The sequence below is a fragment of the Pleurodeles waltl genome, chromosome 5, assembly GCF_031143425.1.
Source record: "Pleurodeles waltl isolate 20211129_DDA chromosome 5, aPleWal1.hap1.20221129, whole genome shotgun sequence".
In the NCBI taxonomy this organism is placed as follows: Eukaryota; Metazoa; Chordata; class Amphibia; order Caudata; family Salamandridae; genus Pleurodeles; species Pleurodeles waltl.
The window spans coordinates 1,662,317,978-1,662,342,629 of NC_090444.1; the positions used below are offsets into that span (position 1 = coordinate 1,662,317,978).

At 42.8% G+C, this 24,652-nt stretch overlaps 1 protein-coding gene across 1 annotated transcript in view; it reads right to left on the bottom strand.

The window, feature by feature from the left end:
• The window catches only part of WDR35 (WD repeat domain 35), a 267,899-nt gene that overhangs the window by 106,134 nt on the left and 137,113 nt on the right, over positions 1-24,652 (bottom strand). The window contains exons 15-16 of the mRNA XM_069235987.1: positions 24,200-24,253; positions 13,621-13,730 (exon numbers count right to left, since the gene is read on the bottom strand). Coding sequence (XP_069092088.1) covers positions 13,621-13,730; positions 24,200-24,253 — 164 coding nt within the window. The remainder of the gene's footprint in view (positions 1-13,620; positions 13,731-24,199; positions 24,254-24,652) is intronic.

A 24,652-nucleotide genomic window follows, 5' to 3' on the forward strand; every position in this document is an offset into this window, starting at 1 on the left:
TGCCTTTCCTTCTAATGCTTCTAATTAGAAGATCCTGACTCACGCTCATTATCTAGTTTCATTGAAGTAGAACGTTTTTATCACATGTCCATATTCAAATTAACTTTTACTGAGAGATAAATGTACATATATGTTTAAGAAATGTAAAGATTTTAGCATTTTGCGCTCTAACTGGATTTTAAGAGGAAGCTTTCTGGTCTTTTGAAATGAAAATTATCAATTATTTTATTGCTTTCAAGGTTGCTATTTTTTGCAATAAACACGTCAGACTTATGGACGTACCAAAGTGTGTTTTTTTTTTAACAGAAACAATTTTTTAGTTAATTCTTTTATCAGAAACCATTCTTTAACCCCTTCTGTGCCCAGGACGTAATGGTTATGTCCTTGGGCACAGTACTCGTGTGCCCAGGACGGAACCATTACGTCCTGGGCACAGAGTCCAGAGGGAGCGCTAGTGCTCCCTCTGCGGGGTTCCCCCCACCCCGCCAAGGCAGGGATGGACGACCCCGCCCCAACCCCCCTGTGACATCAGCACTCGATTGCGTGCTGATTGTCACAAGGCCTCCTCCCATCGCGCTGGAAGCTTCCAGCGCAATCGGAAGAGAAATACTTTGCATTTCTCTTCCGATCACGTGGAGGAGGCCCGGAGAGGCTTCAAAGGGAAGGAAACGAATTTCACGCAAGGGGAGCGACCCCTAGGGCAAGGGTTGTTCCCCTGGGGGGCAAATTTTTTTGGGCCATTTCTGCCCCTCTGGGGGGCAGTTCAGCCTATTTTAATTAGGGCAGAAACCACTAGGCACCGGGGATTTTTTGTTGTTGTTGTTGTTTTACAGATGGGGAGCGACCCCTTAGGCAAGGGTCGCTCCCCTGGAGGGGCAAATTGTATTTAGGCCGTGGGCAGATCGTCCGATTTTAAGTCAATCTGCCCGAAACCACTAAGCACCAGGGATTTATTTTTTGCGCCAATGTCACGCAAGGGGAGTGACACCGTAGGCAAGGGTCCCTCCCCAGGGGGAGGGGGTAAATTAATTGTTATTAGGCCGATCTGCCCCCAGTGGGGGCAGAAACCTCTAGGCGCCAGGGCTCTTTTTTTTTTTTTTTTTGCATCAATGTCATGCAAGGGTCGCTCCCCGGAGGGGTTGGGGGGCAACATTTATTTTAGGCCATTTCTGCCCCCCCTGGGGCCGGCTGAGCTAGAGGCCAAAATCCACAGGTAGGCACTTTGCAAAAAACCTCTGTTTTCTGTGAAAAAATGTGATGTGTCCACATTGTGTTTTGAGACATTTCCTTTCGTGGGAGCTAGGCCTACCCACACAAGTGAGGTATCCTTTTTTTATCGGGAGACTTGGGGGAAAATAGATTAGCAAAACAAGTGTTATTGCCCCTTGTCTTTCTCTACATTTTTTCCTTCCAAATGTAAGGCAGTGTGTAAAAAAGACGTCTATTTGAGAAATGCCCTGTAATTCACATGCTAGTATGGGCACCCCGGAATTCAGAGATGTGCAAATAACCACTGCTTCTCAACACCTTAACTTGTGGCCATTTTGGAAATACAAAGGTTTTCTTGATACCTATTTTTCACTTTTTATATTTCAGCAAATGAATTGCTGTATACCCGGTATAGAATAAAAACCTATTGCAAGGTGCAGCTCATTTATTGGCTCTGGGTACCTAGATTTCTTGATGAACGTACAAGCCCTATATATCCCCGCAACCAGAAGGGTCCAGCTGACGTAACGGTATATTGCTTTAAAAAAATCTGTCATCGCAGGAAAAAGTTACAGAGTAAAACGTGGAGAAAAATGGCTGTTTTTTTCACCTCAATTTCAATATTTTTTTATTTCAGCTGTTATTTTCTGTAGGAAACGCTTGTAGGATGTATACAAATGACCCCTTGCTGAATTCAGAATGTTGTCTACTTTTCAGAAATGTTTAGCTGTCTGGGATCCAGCATTGGTTTCTCACCCATTTTGGTCACTAACTGGAAGGAGGCGGAAAGCACAAAAAAATAGTAAAAATGGGGTATGTCCCAGTAAAATGTCAAAATTGTATTGAAAAATTGGGTTTTCCAATTCAAGTCTGCCTGTTCCTGAAAGCTGGGAAGATGGTGATCTTGCCACCGCAAACCCTTTGTTGATGCCATTTTCAGGGGAAAAAACACAAGCTGCCTTCTGCAGCCCTTTTTTCCAATTTGTTTGAAAAAAACAAAATTTTCACTGTATTTTGGCTAATTTCTTGGTCTCCTTCAGGGGAACCCACAAAGTCTGGGTACCTCTAGAATCCATAAGATGTTGGAAAAAAAACGCAAATTTGGCGTGGGTAGCTTATGTGAACAAAAAGTTATGAGGGCCTAAGTGCGAACTGCCCCAAATAGCCAAAAAAAGGCTCGGCACAGGAGGGGGAAAAAGCCTGGCAGCGAAGGGGTTAAAGGGTTCAGTAAGTCTAGATGCTATGTGTTTAACTGAAGTGAGTAACACCCAATGTCTTATCTAGAAGAAAATGAGTAAAATGCAGTTATCCAGCATTTCATAGATTTGTATGCTTGAATCCTTCCCCGCCGTCAAAGTGGGAGTCCCACAGTAAAATAACAGAGCAGTATGCATTTTTACCATAGGCTTCAATGCCAATGAACAGTCTCTTTAATAACATATCCATGTCTTATCTTTTTATTTTTTTTAAAGGGCCAAACTTGGGCTACGACCAATCAGGCGACCGCATGCTCTAGAACACTTCCAAGAGAGGCTGGTTCCCTCCGATTTTCAAGCACAAGTGTAATCATTTGTATATGAGCTATAAGGGGAGCCTCCCACGGAAGGAGGGTGGGTCACATGTTAATTTATGAAATATCCCAAAACTGGATAACTGCACAGGTAAGTAGCTCATTTTCTTATCCAGTGGTGGATCTTGCATAGATTCACATGCTTGAATCAGACTGGCAAGCAGTTATTATAAGCATGCTTTGAAGCAATATAAATATCTCTTGTGGACAGCAGGTAATAAAAAACAATGCAACATAGCTATATAGTCTAATCATAACATGCTAGAAATAGAATGACAGACATACAAATAAAAGCATATGACACGTAAACCAGTTAACAATTACTATTTAAAAAAAAAACTTAAATTGAGCCTCACCTTACTGGAACAAATGCCGTCGCACCGCCTTTCCTACAGCTGCATCTTCATGGTGCACCAATTGCAGGCAGTACTGCTGCATGAATGTGTGGGTGCTCTTCCACATTGCAGCACGACAAATGTTTTACAATGACACACCTGCAAACAGAGCAGTTGAGGTGAATACCGCCCTTGCTGAGTGTGGTTTGGTTTTAGCTGTAAGTGGTTTACCCGCCTTTGAATGACAAAACTAGATAGCAGTAGAAATCCATCTTGCAATTGTGACCTTAGTAACTGCAGATACTTGATGTGCTTGACTATACAATACGAAAGGTTGATCAGATTTGTGTATGTGCTAAAGGATTTAAGGCACCTCTTTATATCCAGAGTATGAAGCAATGGTTTTTCTGCGGTGGCAGGATTCCGGCTAAAAGTGCGAAGAATGATGGGTTCATTCAGATGGAAGTGAGTTGGTACTTTGGGAATAAATCGAGGATTCATTCTTAAGAGAATGTAGTAGTCTGTGAATTGCATGAATGGTTCCTCTGTAGTGAAAGCAGAGGGAAGGAGAATGAGATGACCATCTATATCTTGATATTGCTGCAAGGTGGACATTGACCAAAGTATGCACCAATCCAGATTTAGCTAGCAATAGGAGATATGGCCGAGTCTGTTCGGGAGATGCTCTTCAGGGGTGCAGGTTAGATTGTTGACACCACACAAAGAATTTCTTCCATTTAAATCTGTATGTTTTGTTGGTGGATTTAGCTCTTGCCTTGGACAGGATATCTCTACAGTCCTGAGGAATGTCTAGGCATTTAAACTTATTGAATTCAGGAGCTATGCACACAAATGTAGAGATGGTGGGTCTGGTTGGAGAATTTGGCCCTTGTTCCTGGTTCATAAAGCTGGAAGTGGTGGGAGGTGAAAAGGTTTGCATTCCGACATCAGGAGGAGTTCCGTAAACCAGTGTTGCATGGGCCACCTGAGAGCAATTAGGATCAGGCAACAATGTGCTCTCCTCATTTTCCTGAGAACCTTCAGTATGAAAGAGAAGGGGGGAGGCAAGCGTAAGCATAAATCCCTGACTATCTCATTAAAAAGGCATTCCCCCACGACCCTGGGAGCGGATACCAACTGGCACAGAACTGCCATTTGGTGTTCATGTCTGCTGAGTGTATCTGCCAAAGTATTGCTGATTCTGGACACATGTTCGACTCTCAGGGATATGTTGTGAGTATTGAGTCAATACCACAGATCTTGAGCCTGTTGGGAGAGTGTTAGCGATCGTGTGCCACCTTGCTTGTTTATGTAATGCATGCTGGTTGTGTTGTCTGTATGAATCAGCACCTTTGAACCTGCTATCCTCGGAAGGAACACCTTTACAGTGAGAAAGATGGCTTCAACTCCAGACTGTAGATGTTATGTAAGGTTTTCTGTTGATTCAACCATTTGCCCTGAATTTGCAGAGCTTGTAGATGGTCACCTCAGCCCTGTCAAGAGGCGTCTGTGGTTATTTTGGATTTGGGACAGTGGGGAATCAATGTTGGGCCAGAGGTGCTAGACTGATTGCAGAAGACATCATGCCTAGCAAGGACTAGTACAGACGAACTGAAGCTGACCTTCTTTCTGGATCCTTAACTGCCAGATCTCTTAATTTGTGCTGTCTGTCTTGAGATAAATATGCCTTGTTGTGTATTGTGTCCAGAAAACCTCCTAGAAACATTATATTTTGTTTTGGTATGATAACTGATTTTTGCAAATTGATTGTGAGACCTAATTTGTGAAATAGGTTGAGACAGGCCTGTGTGGTTTTGGATGCTTTTTGTGCTGTTGGTGCCTTCAGTAGCCAGTCATCCATGTAGGGAAACACTTGATGACCTTGACTTCTGAGAGTGGCTGCTACTAGGGCCAGGCTCTTGGTAAATATGTGAGATGCCAATTTCAGACCGAATGGGAGGAATTTGAACTGGTAGTGGGTACTGGCTATGGTTAGGCGAAGACATTTTCTGTACTTGGGAGGAATGGGGATGTGGACATATAAGTTTTGAAAATCAAGAGATGTCATAAAATCTCAGCTGTGAGGAGGTTCAGGATGTCGGAGAGAGTGACCATCCAAAAGAATTGTTTGCCTAAGAATTTATTCAGGTTTTCTTAAGTCCAGGATGGGTCTCCATTCCCCTGTTTTCTTACTTATCAGGAAGAATCTGGAATAGAAGCCTATGCCTCTTTGAGAAAACAGAACTCTCAAGATTTCTCCCTTTACAAGCATGGTGGGAGCTTTTTTTTTTCAATATGTGAAGATGATGGGAGTGCGCTCCCCTTGTGGGATAGTTTGGTGGTGTTTGTATAAATTCTAGAGTGTGACTTTACTCTACCAGGTCTAACACTCATTTGTCTGATGTTATTAATTTCCATTAGTGTAGCTGTTTGTAAATTTTCACACCCACTGGATGGAGATAGGTGTCTGTAGCCAGTACCCAGTGTAGGTCACTGTTTGTGACTGGTCTCTCTAGTCTGGGAGGTTTGTTTTCGTCTGGGGACTTGTTTGGTGAGGGCCACTGCCGGTGGCTGACGATACTATTGCTGATAATTTGCCCTGTACTATGAATGAAAGGGCTGGTACTGCTGATGCTGGTATGAACCTCTGTAGGATGAGAAACCTCTTCCACAAACTCCCCGAAAGAGAACTTGTTTACACTGGAGGGTGCCGAGGGATCTCTCAGTATCCGTATCGGTTTTAATTGCTAACAGCACATCGTCAATGTGCTTACTGAATAACGTCTCTGCATCGTGAGCCATATCTAGAACTTTAGATTGCACCTCTGGTCTGAAAGATGTTGATTTCTGCCATCACTGATGCCTACGGAAAACTGTCAAAAGCCCGTTAAGGCGATATCTACTGCGCAATATATTACCTCAGAGGAGGTGTGCTCTACTTCCTGTAAAATCTTGATTGCTTCTGACTTTTTATCTTTTGGAATGAGATCTACTAGATTGACAAGTCCAACCATGTGCCTATCATAGCAGCCTAAAATAGTCAAGGCATTTGCTACTCAAACTACAGTGGCAGACATGAGTGAAAATCTTTTGTCATCATTGTCCAGATGTCTACCTCCCATGTCTGGTGGTGTGGAGATGGGAGCAGAAGGATTCTTGGAGCGTCTTTGGGCCCCCTGTGAAATAACTGTTATGTTTCGGATGACCAGTTAGGCATGCACATGAATCCTCAGGTGCAGCATACTTTTTGTCTACCCGGGGTGGCACTGCCGCCACTATATCCGGGTTCTTCATAATTTTTATCTCCTCCACACAGAGGTAGTCGATTATGGGGATGGCCCTCACTGATTTCTTACCTGTTCCTTAAAATCATAAAGGAAACAATCAGCCTGTTTGATGGAAGTTGGAAAGTGACATCTGGTGGTTGCTCTGTCCATCAAGTTGTGAAACCCCCTATGTCTTCTGGTGGGGAATTTGATGGATGTGGAGAAGGGGGTGAGGAAGTGGGAATGAGGTATTCATCCCACTCATTTTGTGGAGGAAGATTCTCTTGAATTTTCCTTTCTTCTCTTTCATCAGATGAAGAAGTGTTGTCTCTAGGTGGTGCTGCCATTGTTAGACGTGGTGTACTTCTTGGAGTTGGGGGGAAGGAATACGCTGAGGCGTAGAAGGTGGACTAGGCTGACCTGATGTTTTGATTCTGTCTGGGGGAATGCCCTCCTATAATCTTGCAACATAGCCTGCAAGTCTTGTAAAAAGGACATAGGTAATTGTGGTTCCTCCTTTCCTTGCTCATAACAATATTATTCATACCTTCTTTTTTGCAGAGGAGCATAATACTGATGGTGGTATTGCTCAATGTCCTCATAAATGTCATCATCATCATCCTGACATTTAAGTAAGTTCAAATGGACTATGTGCAGTTCCAAAAGGTCCTTCTTCATCAGACTCCTCTATATCTAATATATATGTGATGGAGTAAAACGAGAGAACTTACTTGGAGAGGTAATCGCTGGGGCAATTATCTTTTTGGCCACTTTTATTATCATCGTCAATGGCCCTGTCGACAATGTTGTCTACCCGATACCAGGCAGCTTGGTCGTCGTCAAAGACATTGTTGGTTTTGCTGTTGACGGTGCCTTCTTTGGTGTTGTCCCAGATGGTGGTATCTTTGACAGTGGTGCCGTCGACAGTGGTGAAATCCTCGTTGCTGTTATGGGCGCGTCCACACCAGTCATCGTCATTGTTCCTGCCAACGATGTTCTCGTGGATGAGACAGATGTCGTTGACAAGAGTGCCATCGACAGTGATGCCGTTGACAATGGTTTTTTAACATGGACATAGAAATTTCTCCATATTTTTTTAGATGGAGCAGTGGGCTGAGTAGAGGCCTTCTTTGTGGAGATATGGTGATTTTTCCCCCTTTCACAGAGGGTCTCTATGATGGGATTTGTAGGCCTTCTTACCTTCCTCAGATGTTCCCTCAGAGGATCTCGCCCTTTTTCTTGACCTTTCTGAAGTGTCACTGTCCTCTTCAGATGTGGTTGTCTTTTAGCTCTTAGACTTCTGTAGCCACAGAAGTAGCCTGCTTTCTCTGTCCTTCAATGTCTTTGTACAAAAGGCTCTACGTATTTTGCAGTCCACCTGATGACTGGGATATAGGCAGTAAAAGCATTATTTATGTGGATCCTCCACATGCAGATGCTTACTGCCACAGGACTAGCAGGATCTGAATAATCATTTTTTTAGCAGTATCAGACATTTTCTTATTGAAATTGTCATTTTAAGAAGTGAAAAACTGAGCAGAGCTCATGGAGACTTCTTTCACATGATGTGGGGTAGAAAATCTGAGGGAAACAGCCCCTCTTGGGAGTGTTCTAGAGAGTACTGTCACTTGATTGATCATGGTCCAAGTTTGGCCCTTTTTTTTTAAAAAAAGGGACATAGATATGTTATTAAAGAGACTGTTCATTGCCATTGAGGCCTATGTTACTGTACCATGGAACACCAACTTTGATGACGGGGAATGATTTAAGCATGTGAATCTATGAAAGATCCAATACTGGATAAATATCTCTATCGCTCCATGTACAAAAGTTCAAATTCTCTCCTCTGTGTGTCTAAACATTTGATCCCAATTTCATCAACAAGCATTTGCAATGCAATGTATCTCGTGTTTGCTTGAGTTAGAGATATTAGCATTGTAAACTCCTAACCGGACTTTTCTTGCCACATGAATTGAAAATGAAAAGTAAAACGGTTTCACATAACTAACCTGACTTTTCTTGCCACAAACTGAAAAGTAAAAAGAGTTTCGCATAAGTGAACCGACGGCCGCAATCAGCGCAAAGCAGACACACAAAAAGAAACAGAAGTTTGCTCTCAGTGAAACGTATCATCAAAAGTGCAATTATCCATATAACCAGCAAAAGTGCAAATATCCATGTAAAAGGGTCGATGTCATTCAACGCGTTCGACTACTGCCCAGCGAGATCGCTCTGCGAACTAAACAGAAAAAGTAGTCCAGAAACCATACGGGAAACATCGAGCCTTGTACCTTTTCAGTAGTTGGTCGGTGCGCATGAGGAGGGCAAAACACCGGAAAAGGCATGACAGATGCATGCCTTTCACTAATGAAATCAAGCAAATTTTAAAAGGCAAGCCTACAAACCAACCAAACTGATGGGAGTGACATGGGCGTGGCTACAAGCCCATAGAGGTATTACACCAGGGACAGAGCGCTTTGCGCTTGACCCTAAAAATCTATCCTATTGTATGTGACTCTAGAGACTTTCCTCAGAAAATGCCTCCTTATTCATCCCTGGGATAAAGTATGAGTTGCCCATGATACACGCGTATGGGAAAGATGACAGATTTGATTGGAGTACTAATTAATCACAAATTTCCAATGCTAATTTACTAACGGAGGAAGGGTAAAGACACTAGCTGTGGTGCTCCTTATTTAAAAAAAAAAAAAGTGACGTGTGAAATACTTACATTAATCTCGGCCATTGGTATTTACTCGAAACACCATTCATTTTTTAGTAGTTTTGAATGCCTCAATAATAGTAGCACACAGGAGGGAGTTATTTGGAGATGTCAGTCTGCACTTCTAGGCTGGATTTTGACTCTGGATGGGGTTAGCTTGCCTTAGGTTTGCCTGATTCTATGATTTACTGTATGTTTACCTTTCTTGACGCATTTTCATTCAGACATGTTTTCTGCCTATTGGAGACATTCTGATCCGCTGCATAGAGTGAGGGTGCATGATTCCGACCTGCAGTTTTTTTATATGAATTAGTGTAGGGGTCTTGCTGGTGACTACTGAGGGATATAGGCCATAACTGTGAGGTGTTATCTTTCTTTTTTCTTAAAAGCCATGTCTGTTCAGCAAGCTAGTGATAACTGGTCATGATGCATTTTCATTAGGCCCTCATTTGTTGTACAGATGAGCTAAGATATATAAGGGTTGGAGTTAAGAGAGGGCTTCAACAAGTCTAAACTTTTTCGTCTCATAGTGGCAACCAGAGTCCTATCTGATACCACTACTGATCTACAGTAAGTGTAAGAGGGAAATGGAAAGGGAAATAAACTGAGAGCTCTGTTTTAATATGTTTATACAGCTTATTTTCCCAGATGGTGAGAATGAAGTTAGAGGCTGAAGCATACTTGTGAAGTAGTGGCTGTTTTTGTGTTTGATCAATGGGATCAAGACTTTCTGAAGTAAGAAATGGTATAAGAAAGGGTCACAAAATAATAGTAAGATCACTAGCCAATAAACATATTTACTGGGATGTTAAATACATGTTTACACCTGAATCCTTAGAAGTGACACTTTCTCTCTGCTCCTCCTAGAGGTCTACAGCCTAGATCTGAAGTGAGTTTGGGTAACTACACAGGATGTAGTGTAGGCTGGTCCTCACTTCATAGAACCTCCCAAGAGAAGGGGTGAAGTCTAGGCAGGGAATGTATTTTTAGGTTTAGTAGGCTTTGGCAACAAGAGATTTATGAGTGAGGTGAACACACCACAGGGCATACAGAATGGAACGTGCAGAGACAACTGATGAACATTATCAGTAAGTAAGCGGAGCATTACTTGTGTATTTAAAAAACTAAAGTAAGAAATTAGTCTAAAAGAGCACATGGTAAATGGACACAATTCTAAAGTGTTTAGAAATATTGTACGATAATGGGCGTGCACACACACACACACACAAACACAAAAGGAATACAATATTACAGAAGGTACAAAGTTGAGGAATTTTCATAAATTAATCATACAAATAATAGGCCATTCTGTTGCTTTATCTCACAAATAATCCGTGGCATGAAAACCAAAACAGGCACTATGATATTGGCTTCTGATAGCTGGGTGAATATTGCTAGAAATGTGACAGTCACTGAATTATTCAATACGGTCAAATCATATGGTTTCAGGACTGCAGGAATCATAACAAATGTTCTAGATTGAATCTGATACATCTTTTCTTCCATAACCAGTGCATGCTAATAGGGCCAGCAACCTCCTTTGTTTGAAAAGTGACCTATGGAGTACCACAAGCTCAGTTCACGCAAAGAGCCTTAAGCCCCTTTGCCTACAGAACACTAATGAGGGTTCCTTCAATTTTAAATCGATGACATAACACTGAATTTAAGACTCTGGAAGGATGGGCCACCACTGCTTGCATTAAAACGTAAATTGTTTAAATACATTTGGTGGAACAGACATGTAGTGCATGCCCTTTGAATAGCCACATAGCCTTGGAAATCCACCATGCAGATGCAGGCAAAAAGCCAGGAAGCTCTATGTGAAGCTTACCTGTCATTCCATTCAAAAATTAAATCCATGGTCAAGGGCGTCAGCATGCATTTATGCCTAATACAAAAGATCCTTCCATTACTTCTCAGAACCCACCATGTGAAACTGACAAGATCATCTCTGGTGACATCATACCTGAGCGCCGATAACGTGGTTAACACAAGGCTGCTTAAAAACACTAATACAAAGAATAGTAAGATTACAAGTGGGGCAGTTAGACGTGGCCTCAACCTCTGGAACAGTGGCTACATAAAGCCCGTTTTTAAAACAGTCCAATGGCTGTTAAAACATAGAAATCAGCTTTCAGGTGTTGAAACAATCCATAAGGCATACTAAAAAAAAGCTAGGGTCATCTGCTAAACCATAACCCCAACTATATTCTTACCAGAATTCACTGACTCATGCCGTCACACCATTTTACTCAACAAACTTTCAAGACACTAAAACATGTATGCAGTTCTCTAGGAGTTTAAAGACCCGACATCTGACTTTCAGAGAAGGACTTAGTGCTATGTTGTTCAGACTGGCCTCTGACTGAGAACTAGACTTTGCGGTAGTGAGCGAAGAATGCTGGGTAGGGGATATGCCTCACATTCGGTCAGACCCCTACCTGAAAACCTCTTAACAGGTTCCCCTAACTCACTGTGGACAGCGCTCCAAATGCCATGCTTTATAAAAACATGAGACCAATAGATAAAATAAGTATAATGTGACCTTCCTACTTGAACAGATTTCTCAATCATCTGGAAAAATAAAATAAGCTGATATTTGATGGGAATAAGTTTATCTAGTTTGACAAATAAATAATGCTAACAAAGCAATACATCTCAAAGGTTTCAGGTTTAACAAATCCATGAATAAGCAGCTCATCCAGTCAGAGTTTTTCCTTTGCATCCTGGGACTTGTAGTACAGGTCTACAGGTACCAAATGTGTAGAAAACAACCCAGATGAGATAATCAACCTATGCATGGAATTGGAAATTGTAAGAGCTCTATATTTCAGAGAGTCTTAGTTTCTCATTTGGAGGAGGAAGATTATTCATTGGTGAATTAGACAAAGCTATCAGTTTCCTCTCCCTAGAACAAAAAAGTCAAGGGACTATCTCTTTGCTATTATTTTCTCTCCTTTGCTGTAGCTTTTAAAACCCACAGGTATTTTTAGGAGTAAAACCCAAAGGAAAGTCAGACAAGATTCAAACTTATCAACCACAGGACTTGTTGTGAAGTGCATTTTGGAGTCCAGGTGTTGTAAAGCTAATTTAGCCATATTTTAGACAGGTTATTTTAGCAAATCTAGGCCTGCCGTTGTGCTCTTTAGCCCAGTTACATTTTATTAAGCATTTCTTTATTTTTCTAGCATTAGCCACATTTGCGGTGTTATTTTGTTTTCTCTATTTTTGTTCCTTCGCCTAGGAAAGCATCACATTCATAGCATTTCACTTTGTGCTTTCCTCAAGGCTGCAGTTAGAAGTGATACGTTGTGTCTCCAACATTCACGGAAACAAACACATTCCTACGTGGCGACCCTTTCTTAGAGTGTCAACTGTTTTATTATAAAAACACTCCTTGTCCCATATATGTTAGCAGGAGTTCCAGCCAGATGACCACGACTGCATGCTAATTGCCTTCGCTACAGCTGCTTGCTTAGACTACCCAATCCCTGGCCTATAAGGGGACGGTGTCTCTCTAGACTACAGGCTTCCTTCCTCAGGTATGGGGGATGATGTCTTCACAGGAGGGTGATCCGGAAGGGTGGGTTTGGCTTATTATGCTGCGCACTAACATAGCTTAGGTAGGAAATATATATATATCCACTCCTAGTGACAGTATGGTGGGACTATTTTTGTGTTTCATTCTCCTTGTCACAATCTTGCTTCTATTGTGTTTTATCATCCTAGTTATTGCAATACATGCCATTTTATCTAAGATGTAGTTACTTCAATAAACCCTTTTTGAACCATATTCTGCCTCTGTTTGTCTTTGCTTGTGTGAGACTAATGTATCTGAGAGAAAGGGACGAGATCTCATAGAACACGATTCCCCTGAGGAGTCTTTCTTGTCATGCGCCCAGTTGCCACAATCACCCCTGCTCTTGGGCAGAGATGAGGTGCTGCTAGTTAGAGGGAAAACACGGATTAGGCCGTCAGGCATCACATGGTGTGGAACTGTACTTAGTACCCCACAATCTATGCGAATCTGCCGCCCAAATCCATAATGAGAACCTATGCGACACAGGCAGCTGGGTGACGAATGGGAACTGAACAGGTAGGACAAGGCAATGCCATTCACATAATAGAATGTTGCCAGATCTACTTTCTCAAAGCTAGTCTGACACCCTGATAAATAAGTCACAGTCTCTCTTAATCCCCATGCTTCCCAACTTCTCAGCACAGTTAAAGCATGAACAAAGATCCAGGGGTTTCCCTGTGTGACTGAGCTACTTTAAAGTAAAGAAACTGCAGAGGCTATAGTATGAACAAGTAGCACTCTAGTACTGTTTTTTTTATAAAAATGCATGGGATAAATGTGATATTTCACAGACACCAGGTAGTAAATGTGACTTGCTTTTGAAAGTGTGCTAATCAAATTGTACAGAAAGGTAATAGTACAAAATGGTCACTTTGATGCAAAGCAGAAAAAAAGTTTCTTTCTAACAAATGTTTTAAATGCAAGAATTTCAAACTTACCTTGAGTTGCAGTTTAAACACACCTGATGGGCCCGGCAGTTCAGGACATTTTTCTGGATTAAGCCAACATTAGGCAGACTGTATCTTTGAATGGTGCCAGATTCGCGAGCCTATAAGACAAATGTAAGTGCTTGCAGAAGCAACGCAATATTCTATTTTTAACTTTAATTTTTTTCAATTAAGACTAATGTTCTTATGAAAGGACTTAAAATAAATTTAACATTCATTGGAATGATTCCAGTGACTCTTTAGTTTTAAATCCTTAATTTCGGACCTTAACCTTATATAAGCATCCAACAGCCCTACCCCCCAATAAAAGTGCCATTTTAGTTATAATCATCACTAAAGAAAACACCAGTGAAATCCAATCCATTCTACCTTGTGACTGGTCTGACCACCATTGCATTACCTTCTTCATATCTGAAAGAGCTGTTAAATCTAGGGGCTAACCTATGAAAGCCAAACACTGGGTCAGAGACACCCATAACATCAACCCACTCACGATGTCTGTTATTAGTAAACACAACCTGCTCCCTCCCTCTAACATGCAATCACAACATCAACTCCATGTCAAAAATCATGGATTCCATTGCACAACTAAACAACTAAAGAGAGTCCCATCCAAAAGATCCAGCCCTTACTTTGACTGCAATCTTAACAAGGAACGCCTCAGACTTGTTGAAAGAGCTTAGAGACAAATACTGTCTGTTGAACCTCATACTGCTACAATAAAAATGGAACACCTACAAAGCAATGCCTCAGCTTCTGACACCAAAGTCCTACCTCACTGCAAAACGTTTGCCTCCTTCTTTTCTGAGAAAGCTATGCTAATCACCACAGAGATACAGAATGTCTTAGAACTCCTACCATGCATACCCACATCCTTTCCCTCTTGTTCAGGAACATTGCTTACTCCTCCCACACCCTCTCCCTCATGTACAGGAAGATTGCCCTACTACCTCACCCCACAAACCTAAAAAGAGTGCTGCCTGGTCCAACTTTAAAACCTTTGAAGACAACGACATCTCAAAACTTCTAACTTCTCTTAAATACTTCAGCCAATTCAATGATCCCCTTATTTCCAAACTCCTCAAGTACATTCACCTTCTACTCCCATTATAGACTAGGATTATAAAGGCCTCGCTCCTTACCTGACTGTCTAAAAAGTGGTCGGATTACACCTATCTTAAAATAACACAACTCCAACCAGTCTGACTCCGACAAATACAGACTCATCTCCAATAGCCCAAATTTGGCAAACTATTAGAAAAATGTGTGCACCTACAGCTTCGCAATCACATTGAGCAATTCCAACTACTCAATCAATGTCAATCTGCTTTCAGAACAGGCATTGTTGATGATGCTCTACGTTCACTCGATCAGAATGAATCCTACTTATTAATACTATTGGACCTGTCAGCTCTGTTCAACATTGTCAAACATGATACCCTTCTGAACCTACTAGAACTCAGGATGAGTCTCTCAGGTACCTAGTTAAAATAGTTCACCTCATTCCTACACAACAGATCTCACTGAGCTCTTATGAATCACATTCTTTCAGATCAGTTACACTAGGCGTCCCCCAAGGCTCCGCTCTCTCCCAGTTCAACCAGTACAACACCTGGCCGAAATCTTCAAACTCTCTCACATCTCCAACCACATGTATGTATGATACTCAACTCTACGTGAAAAGCGCCTCTTTTGATGACATCAGCATCCTCAATAAGATCTTGACTAAAACTCAACATTGGCTGACTCATAACCCTTCAAACTTAATGACCTCGAAACAGAATTCCTTCTGATCTCACCGCCCAGGATGACACCTAGCATCAAAGAATGGCTCCCACATCTTACTGTCTTGAACTGTACCCCACACATCATAGATTCCGCCAAATCCCTAGGAACAGTCTTGGACAATGTCCTCTCCCTGCAAAATCACATCAGTGCCCCCACCAAAGGAGCTAACCACCAACTTCATGCATTAAGGGAGCTAAAAAAGACTTTCCTTATCATAGCAGATCTCACAACAGCGGTCCAAGCACTTGTATTATCTGAACTAGACTATGGTAGTGCCACCCCATTGGGCCTCCTGAAAAGCAAACTTGCACCGGTAAAGGCTACCTTGAATGGGGCTGCAAGGTTCATCACTGGCTAAATTCTTTTTTTTTTAAAGAGATTATATTACCCCAACCTCCAATCACTGAAATGCCTTCCCTATGAGGCTAGCATCCATCTTAAAAATGCCTACACGACCCATATAGCACTGACACACAACCCACCGTCCTTACTGGCCCAGAAATTGACCCTATCTGGGGAAACAGACCTTCTACAAGCACAAGCTCCCTTATACTAAAGCCACAAAAATTCAACAAAAAGGAAATCTAAAATTGTTTCTTTTCTGGAATTGCCCCTACAATCTGTAACTCCCTTCCTCCAGTGATCAGGTGCAACTCTTCCAGTTCCATCTTCAGGAACGAAGTAAAGATTATACTATCCAACAGGTTCCTCTCTCACTGAGGTCAGACCTCCCACTCCACACTAGAGGTGTCTACATGACTGTCGAACAGTCTATTTTAGCACACTTTGTCCACATCATCGAGATATAAGCTGTTTCCATTTTCGAATGTGTTCCTGTTGTTCTAACTTTTATCTGCTTATGTAACTTCACCTATTTTATGTATGCACATTAATATATCCGTTATCGCTGTATCATAATAATATTTTTAAAGCACTCTGTCACCTGAAAGGGTCTTCTTTACGCTATATAAAACGCTGAAAATAAAAATAAAAATAAAATAAATATTCATTTTTTCCTCCTTATTTTCCAATGTCTTAGTAAAAGGTGTTTGTGGAAGGCCAAGGAGTACACAGAACTGTTTCTTAGCATTTTCTATTGATAGAATATGAACCACACTGCTGCCAATATGCTGCATTTCAGAACGTGAATTTGTTGCGCAAAGGCAGTATATCCTATAACATTATTCTAATTAGCCTAAATGAACTTTGTTTAGTTTCTATTTTTGTTACAGAGGATCCATGTGCTCATCTTTTCTGCACTTTTATTCTCTGCATTTTGCTTGATGGCGGGCACACCTTTTGAACCCTTTATCCTTTTCACGTCACCTTTTACTGCACAAAGCACAGGAATGTCACGTCTTGTCCACGTCTTCTGCAGTACTCCTTATTCCACCTGCTTGTCTGCTTCCACTTCCTCGCGAAGCTCAGAAAACTACAGCGCATACAACGCGAAGAGTCCCTGTTACTCTCTTTGCTGCTTAGGGGAAGAAGTATGTGCACTGTTCCTAATGTAGCCACTAATTCTGAGGGTCTAGTGAAATAGAACAATCTCAGTGCTTAAAACACAAAGGCGGTCATTCTGACCCTGGCGGTCAAAGACCGCCAGGGCGGAGGACCGCGGGAGCACCGCCGACAGGCCGGCGGTGCTCCAATGGGGATTCCGACCGCGGCAGTAAAGCCGCGGTCGGACCGGCACCACTGGCGGGCTCCCGCCAGTGTACCGCCGCCCCATTGAATCCTCCACGCTGCGCCGCCGAGGGGATTCCGACCCCCCCCTACCGCCATCCAGATCCCGGCGGTCCGACCGCCGGGATCCGGATGGCGGTAGGGGGGGTCGCGGGGCCCCTGGGGGCCCCTGCAGTGCCCATGCCACTGGCATGGGCATTGCAGGGGCCCCCGTAAGAGGGCCCCTAAATGTATTTCACTGTCTGCTGCGCAGACAGTGAAATACGCGACGGGTGCAACTGCACCCGTCGCACAGCTTCCACTCCGCCGGCTCGATTCCGAGCCGGCTTCATCGTGGAAGCCTCTTTCCCGCTGGGCTGGCGGGCGGCCTGAAGGCGGCGGGCGGCCTGAAGGCGACCGCCCGCCAGCCCAGCGGGAAAGTCAGAATTACCGCCGCGGTCTTTCGACCGCGGAACGGTAAGCTGACAGCGGGACTTTGGCGGGCGGCCTCCGCCGCCCGCCAAGGTCAGAATGAGGGCCAAAGTGTGCTTGCTGCAGGGTGCTGGAATCTTAAAACTCAATTTCTAAGTTGTCAGTGTGACCTCCTGCGCTCTTCATAAAATGACAGGAATGGCAAAATCTTAAATTGTGCATTTATTGTGAAATGTTTTCAAAATTGGTTTTCACAGTCAATCTTTATGTAAATGGACAAGATATCACCTGTATAATCTCCCATGTGTACAAATCAAATTCAAACCCTAACTAAAATAGATCTAAATTTCAAGACGTAGTGGCTAGATATTACTTTTTATCAACTACAAAAAACAAATATTCTCAAATCTTTCCCTGAATAATGCCATTAATTGAGTCTCACTGAAATTGTTCTGGTTCAGCTCAAGGTTATCCTACTGCAGAGTATACCCTTCATTAATATGGGTCCTGCTAACCTTCGGTTATGTCCTTCTAATGGATACACATCTTCCCATCAACTCTTTCTCTTGAATCAGTTTTCGTTATCTACACCAGATAAACTCCTAATAAACCATTTTTTTTTGTCTATGGATAAAAAAGCACATGCTCATTCCGTTCTCTGAGAGATGCTTGTACATTATTTAAGTCTTGCCCATTCAAATTTTGATTCAGCTTGTGGCCATTAAAATAGTTTAAGCTGCAACCAAGTGTAGGGAAACATGACAATTGATGACACTCATCCTACTTAGAGGGCATAAAACAAGTCTAGCAGTCTGGTCTAATGCAGCAGAATTTGCCGAAATAGATCTTCCTTGTCTGTTGGAAAACGCCAGAAGGTGTCCAGATATATTCCCATAAACTGGACAAGAGGAATGTGGAAGTATGAGTCCTGGAAATCAAAGACTACTCAATCTTGAAATTGGTAAGGCTTACAGGATTACCATATTGAATTTATATTTTTTGAGGTATTTGTAAGCAATTGTATTTCCAAAACGTAATATATAGCCCTCCTCCCTTGCTTCCTTCACAAGCCAAGAGAAACTCTCATGCATTGTGATGTTTGTGTGGTTATGGATTTTTGAGAGGGGCAGGAGGCAGCCGCTTCACAAAAGGAAGGTAGTAACCTTATCTTACTGTCTGTATGTCCCAATGGTCATCCAATTTCAAACGAAAGATACCAACAGTTCACTGACCCGGAAGATGTGATTATAATGGATAAAATAGACTGATTTTGATGTTGTTTAAATGGAGGAGGAGAAAGACAGTGATTGTGGTTGCTTTCTTCTGACAGATTTTCTTCTCCCGTAGGGTGCAAATGTACTACAGTGGGGGAAGCTGAGCCTGCTGCCTGGGGATGGTTAAATCAGTGACTATAAGCGTTTCTGATAGAATCAGCCAGTCTCAAAGTTCTAGCGACTATTTTGCTCTACTTAAACTCTTCGAGCAAGTAATCCTCTTTCAATTCAAAATGTCCACAGAATGCCAGTAGAGTACATCCATGGATGTTGTCAAAGGAGCACAACTGGAGGAATAAGTTACACTCACTTTATTAGAAAAGCCTGTTTGCAGGCCCTGTTTGGCTGCATTCATTCCATTTACAGCTGGTCAAGGTCACTGACCTAGGCAAACTTGGTAGAGGACCTCTCACTCAGGGGTGTGGATTTCCATTGCACGGCGCCCTGGACATATTGTTTGGGGTCAAGGACTGTCGGAAAGTACCATCTTGCCTGGCATGTTACCCCCATGTTTACATGTATGTCACTTTGTTTTTGCCTGTCTCACTGGGATCCTGCTAGCCAGGACCCAAGTGCTCATAGTTTGTGGCCTGAATGTGTTTACCTGTGTAATGACTAACTGTCACTGAGGCTCTGCTAATCAGAACCTCAGTGTTTATGCTCTCTCTGCCTTTAAAATTGTCACTATAGGCTAGTGACCATTTTCACCAATTCTAATTGGCATACTGGTACAAACTTATAATTCCCTAATATATGGTACCTAGGTACCCATGGTATTGGGGTTCCAGGAGATCCCTATGGGCTGCAGCATTTCTTTTGCCACCCCTGGGGAGCTCAAACAAATCTTACACAGGACTGCCACTGCAGCCTGAGTGAAATAACGCACACGTTATTTCACAGCCATTTTACACTGCACTTAAGTAACTTATAAGTCACCTATATGTCTAACCCTCACTTAATGAAGGTTAGGTGCAAAGTTACTAAGTGTGAGGTCATCCTGGCAATAGCCAAGGTTCTCCCACATAGTTCAGGGCGATTTCCCCAGACTTTGTGAGTGCAGGGACACCATTACACGCGTGCACTACATATAGGTCAATACCTATATGTAGCTTCACAATGGTAACTCCGAATATGACCATGTAACATGTCTAAGATCATGGAATTGTCCCCCATGCCAAATCTGGTATTGGGGTGCCAATCCCATGCATCCCCGGGGCTCCACTATGGACCCCGTGTACTGCCAAACCAGCTCTCTGGGGTTTTCACTGCAGCTACCGCTGCTGCCACCCCACAGACAGGGTTCTGTCCTCTTGGGGTCTGGGCAGCCCAGTCCCAGGAAGGCAGAACAAAGGATTTCCTCTGAGAGAGGGTGTTACACCCTCTCCCTTTGGAAATAGGTGTTAAGGGCTGGGGAGGAGTAGCCTCTCCCAGACTCTGGAAATGCTTTGAAGGGCACAGATGGTGCTCTCCGTGCATAAACCAGTCTACACCAGTTCAGGGAACCCCCAGTCCCTGCTCTAGTGCGAAACTGGACAAAGGACAGGGGAGTGACCACTCCGCTGTCCATTACCACCCCAGGGGTGGTGCCCAGAGCTCCTCCAGTGTGTCCCAGACCTCTGCCATCTTGAATCCAGAGGTGTGAGGGCACAATGGAGGCCTCTGAGTGGCCAGTGCAAGCAGATTATGTCAGAGACCCCTCCTGATAGGTGCTTACCTCACTAGGTGGCCAATCCTCCTCTGAGGGCTATTTAGGGTCTCTCCTGTGGGCTTTTCGTCAGATAACAACTTGCAAGAATTCACCAGAGTTCCTCTGCATCTTCCTCTTCGACTTCTGCCAAGGATTAACCGCTGACTGCTCCAGGATGCCTGCAAAACTGCAACAAAGTAGAAAGAAGACTACCAGCGACATTGTAGTGCCTAATCCTGCTGGCTTTCTCAACTGTTTCCTGGTGGTGCATGCTCTGGGGGCTGTCTGCCTTCACCCTGCACTGGAAGCCACAAAGAAATCTCCTGTGGGTCGATGGAATCTTCCTCCTGCTCCAGCAGGCACCAAACTTCAGCATCACCAGTACTCTGGGACGCCTCTCATCCTGACGAGCGTGGTCCCTTGAACACAAGTGGTGGACCCAAGTGAACCAGACTGTCCAGTGGTCCAACTGTCCAAAGTTGGAGGAGGTAAGTCCTTGCCTCCCCTCTCCAGACAGTAATCATGTGCACTGCATGAACTGCAGCTGATAGGGCTTCTGTGCACTTTTGCAAGGAATCCTTCGTGCACATCCAGGCCCAAGTCCCCAGCACTCCGTCCTGCATTGCTCAACTCCCTGAGTTGACCACTGGCTTTGTGGGACCCTCTTTTGTAGTGTTGAGACGACGGCCATGCTCAGTCTTCTTGAACCCGTGTTCAAGTACTTCTGCGGGTGCCGCCTTCTTGTGCATGGGCTCTCTGTGTTGCTGAGGGCCTCCTCTGTCTCCTCTTCCAAGTGGCGACCTCCTGGTCCTTCCTGGGCCCAGGCAGCACACTTTTTCTTCAACGCGACCTTTAAAGCTAGCAAGGCTTGTTTGCAGTCTTTCTCTAAGGAAACAACTCTGCATCCTCCAGCACTCCGTGGGACATCTTCTGCACAAAGGAGAAGGTCCTAGCACCCTTTGTTGTTGCAGAATCTTCAGCTTCTTCCATCCGGAAGCAGCCATTTTGCACCTTCATCCGGGGTTTAGTGGGCTCCTGCCCCCACTGGACACTTTCGTGACTTTGCAGCTCCTCAGGTCCAGGAATCTGACTTCAGTGCTTTGCAGTCTGTTGTGGTCTTTGCAGAATCTCCTATCACGAGTTTAGTGTGTTTCTGGGGAAATAGTATCACTTTACTCCTACTTTTCAGGGTCTTGGGGTGGGGTATCTTGGACACCCTTAGAGTTTTCTTACACTCCCAGCAACCCTCCACACACTACACTAGCCTAGGGGTCCATTCGTGGTTCGCAATCCACTTTCTTAGTATATGGTTTGTGTTGCCCCTAGGCCTATTGCATCCTATTGTATTCTACAGTGTTTGCACTACTTTTCTAACTGTTTACTTATCTGATTTTGGTTTGTGTGTATATTTTGTGTATTTTACTTACCTAAGAGAGTATATCCTCTGAGATATTTCTGGCACATTGTCACTAAAATAAAGTACCTTTATTTTTAGTAACTCTGAGTATTGTGATTCTTATGATATAGTGCTATATGAGATAAGTGGTATAGTAGGAGCTTTGCATGTCTCCTAGTTCAGCCTAAGCTGCTCTGCTATAGCTACCTCTATCAGCCTAAGCTGCTAGAACACTACTAATCTACTAATAAGTGATAACAGAACCTAGCACAAGGTGTAAGTACCATCAGATACCCACTATAAGCCAGGCCAGCCTCCTACAAGGACAACACGTTTTTATGTTTAATTTGTCCTTTGGACAGATAGGCCCAATTTCCTGCAGCACAAACCCTTTGGCTGCCAATTAAGAATACCACATTGTGGGTCTGCAGCTAATATAAGATTTGTAGTAATGCTGGTCGAACTTCAACATATGGTTCATTAATGCAAAGCCTCTTTTATTAGGGTGAACACTCTGAGGAAATGGTCAGAGCTCGGCATGAATTACTGACAGTAAGCTACTTATAATGCTCCCAGAGTGCTCTGTGATTAGATGGAAATATTTGCAGAAGCTTGAAAGCAAGATTTATGATTGCTTTCAAAATAAAATGTACACATACAAATATGCAGCCTGAAAGAAAAACGTTTTGCTAAGCACCACTTTTGTAACAACATTTAGTAAAACGCCTTTGCTGAATGCCAGTATTTCCCAAAAAGATTTATAATGGTAAATCAATGTAAAACCAAATTCAGCAAGATTATGAGAAACATGAATAAAACACGCATTGCCGAAGACAATACTTCTGGCAATGGTTGCCAGCATTTTAACTTTGTCAAAGCATGTTTTGTTTTTACATGTTTTTGGCAAAACTTTTTTTTGGGGGGGGGGAGCTGCCAGGCTCTCACCATTATAACTAAAACTTAGACTAAAAGCAAAAATATGTTTTGTTCTCAAAAATCAAACATTGCAGAATGTGCTACATGTGAAAGAGCAGAATGCGGTCATTCAGAGTGAAGTTAGTCAGTAGCTGAAGGAGGCCGACACACTGCCCTTTGCTGTAATGGGCGGAAGAAAAATGTGAATAACTAACAGATCAGTGGATAAAAACAGCTGTTTGAAGGCAGTTATGATTTACAAGAAATTACAGAAGTGGGACTGGAAACCGTGCTCCTAGAAAGAGTTAATGAATTGCATTTCACATGAGGAAATATGCATGTTTATATTTACTCATGGGAAAATCTACTGAGTGTGTTAAAGTTCACTTTCCCTACAGACTTTTTTCACCCACCATCGAGAAAGTTTTACTCCTGCCCTTGCCAGGAGTAAAATTCCAACCTTCCACAGTGTGCGAAGAGATTAGAAGAGTTTGCTGAGAGATTTAAGAAGAGTTGCTGAAACCCCTTCGGCATGAACGTCTGTAGGTGTGCACGGACTCTAAGAGCATTCGAACCCTGGAACTACTACCATGTTTTCCGCACTATAAGGCGCAACTAAGAGCCTTAAATTTTCTCAAAAATTGGCCGTACGTTTTATAATCCGGTGCGCTTTATGTGTGCACCGAGTTCCAAAATCTGTAAAAATTTTGTTGTGCGCCTTATGGTGCGGAAAATACGGTACTTCGCGCTACTACCAGACTCATTTATGTAGATTTGCAGAAAGATGGCAAAATCGTGGCATTGGTAAAATTCAAACCCTGATATAATATGACTGCTGGCATAATCAAATAAGCTATGACCAGAGCTCTGATATGACAACTCTACCATCATTTGTTAAACAGTTCACGTACAGTTCAGCACAGTTTCCTCTTAAAACACCTTACTAGGATGGTATTTGCATTCAAATGTACTTTATTATTATTACTTTGGCTAACAAGATTGGGATTTTTTGGGTGTAAAGGCAATTTTTTATTGTTTTCGAATGTACACACATGCACATTTAAAAATGTGTTCTGGGATCCAGCACATGCACAGTTCGATATTTATAACAACACAAAGGGAAAAGGTTTTGAAAATGCTTATTAGCCAGCACTGAGAAGCAGTTTCCAGTACTGCGAAGTGTTGGCAACGTGGAAATGAGGGGGCAAAATGTAACATATTTTAAACTAACAAGCGCTAAAAAGAACTGATGTTATGTCCAACATTTCTTGCGTGGGAAAGGCTGCAATTTTCTAACGACGAATTTTAAGTGGATATTTTGGTTGGCAATGGCAATAAAGCAAAGCTACAAACATCTTTTACTAATAAAGTGTGTATTGGCAAATCTTAAATTAAAGGAAAGTTGCTACTTACCACAATAAGAGTTTTATCTGAAGCCGTTATACAACAGATTGGATCGTCCGTTGCCTAAATGGGAGACAAAACACCACAAAGTGTAATTGTAAAATCCAAGTACAATTTTGTTTGCCAGCTAAACCATATGATGTATGACAATTCTCTATCTGAAATCAGCAACAGTATGCATTCATTCCTAAAGTAACTAGGTCCTAACTATTAGTACTGCTTTGCTATAACATGCTATTGGTCCCCACTTAGTTTTACACACAAACACACTCATTTACAAGCTATACTTAACTGAAATAAATATAACTCGCGCAAGTGTTAGAGTCCTTCTTTCACACTCCTCAAGCCATATAAAGCCAACAACAAGGGGGTCCCTCGATTCATGAAGGACATTATGGGGCATCCGCTGTAGGGAGCATAGAATAATAAATGAGCGGCTATGGTAAGCAGCCCCATTCTGCA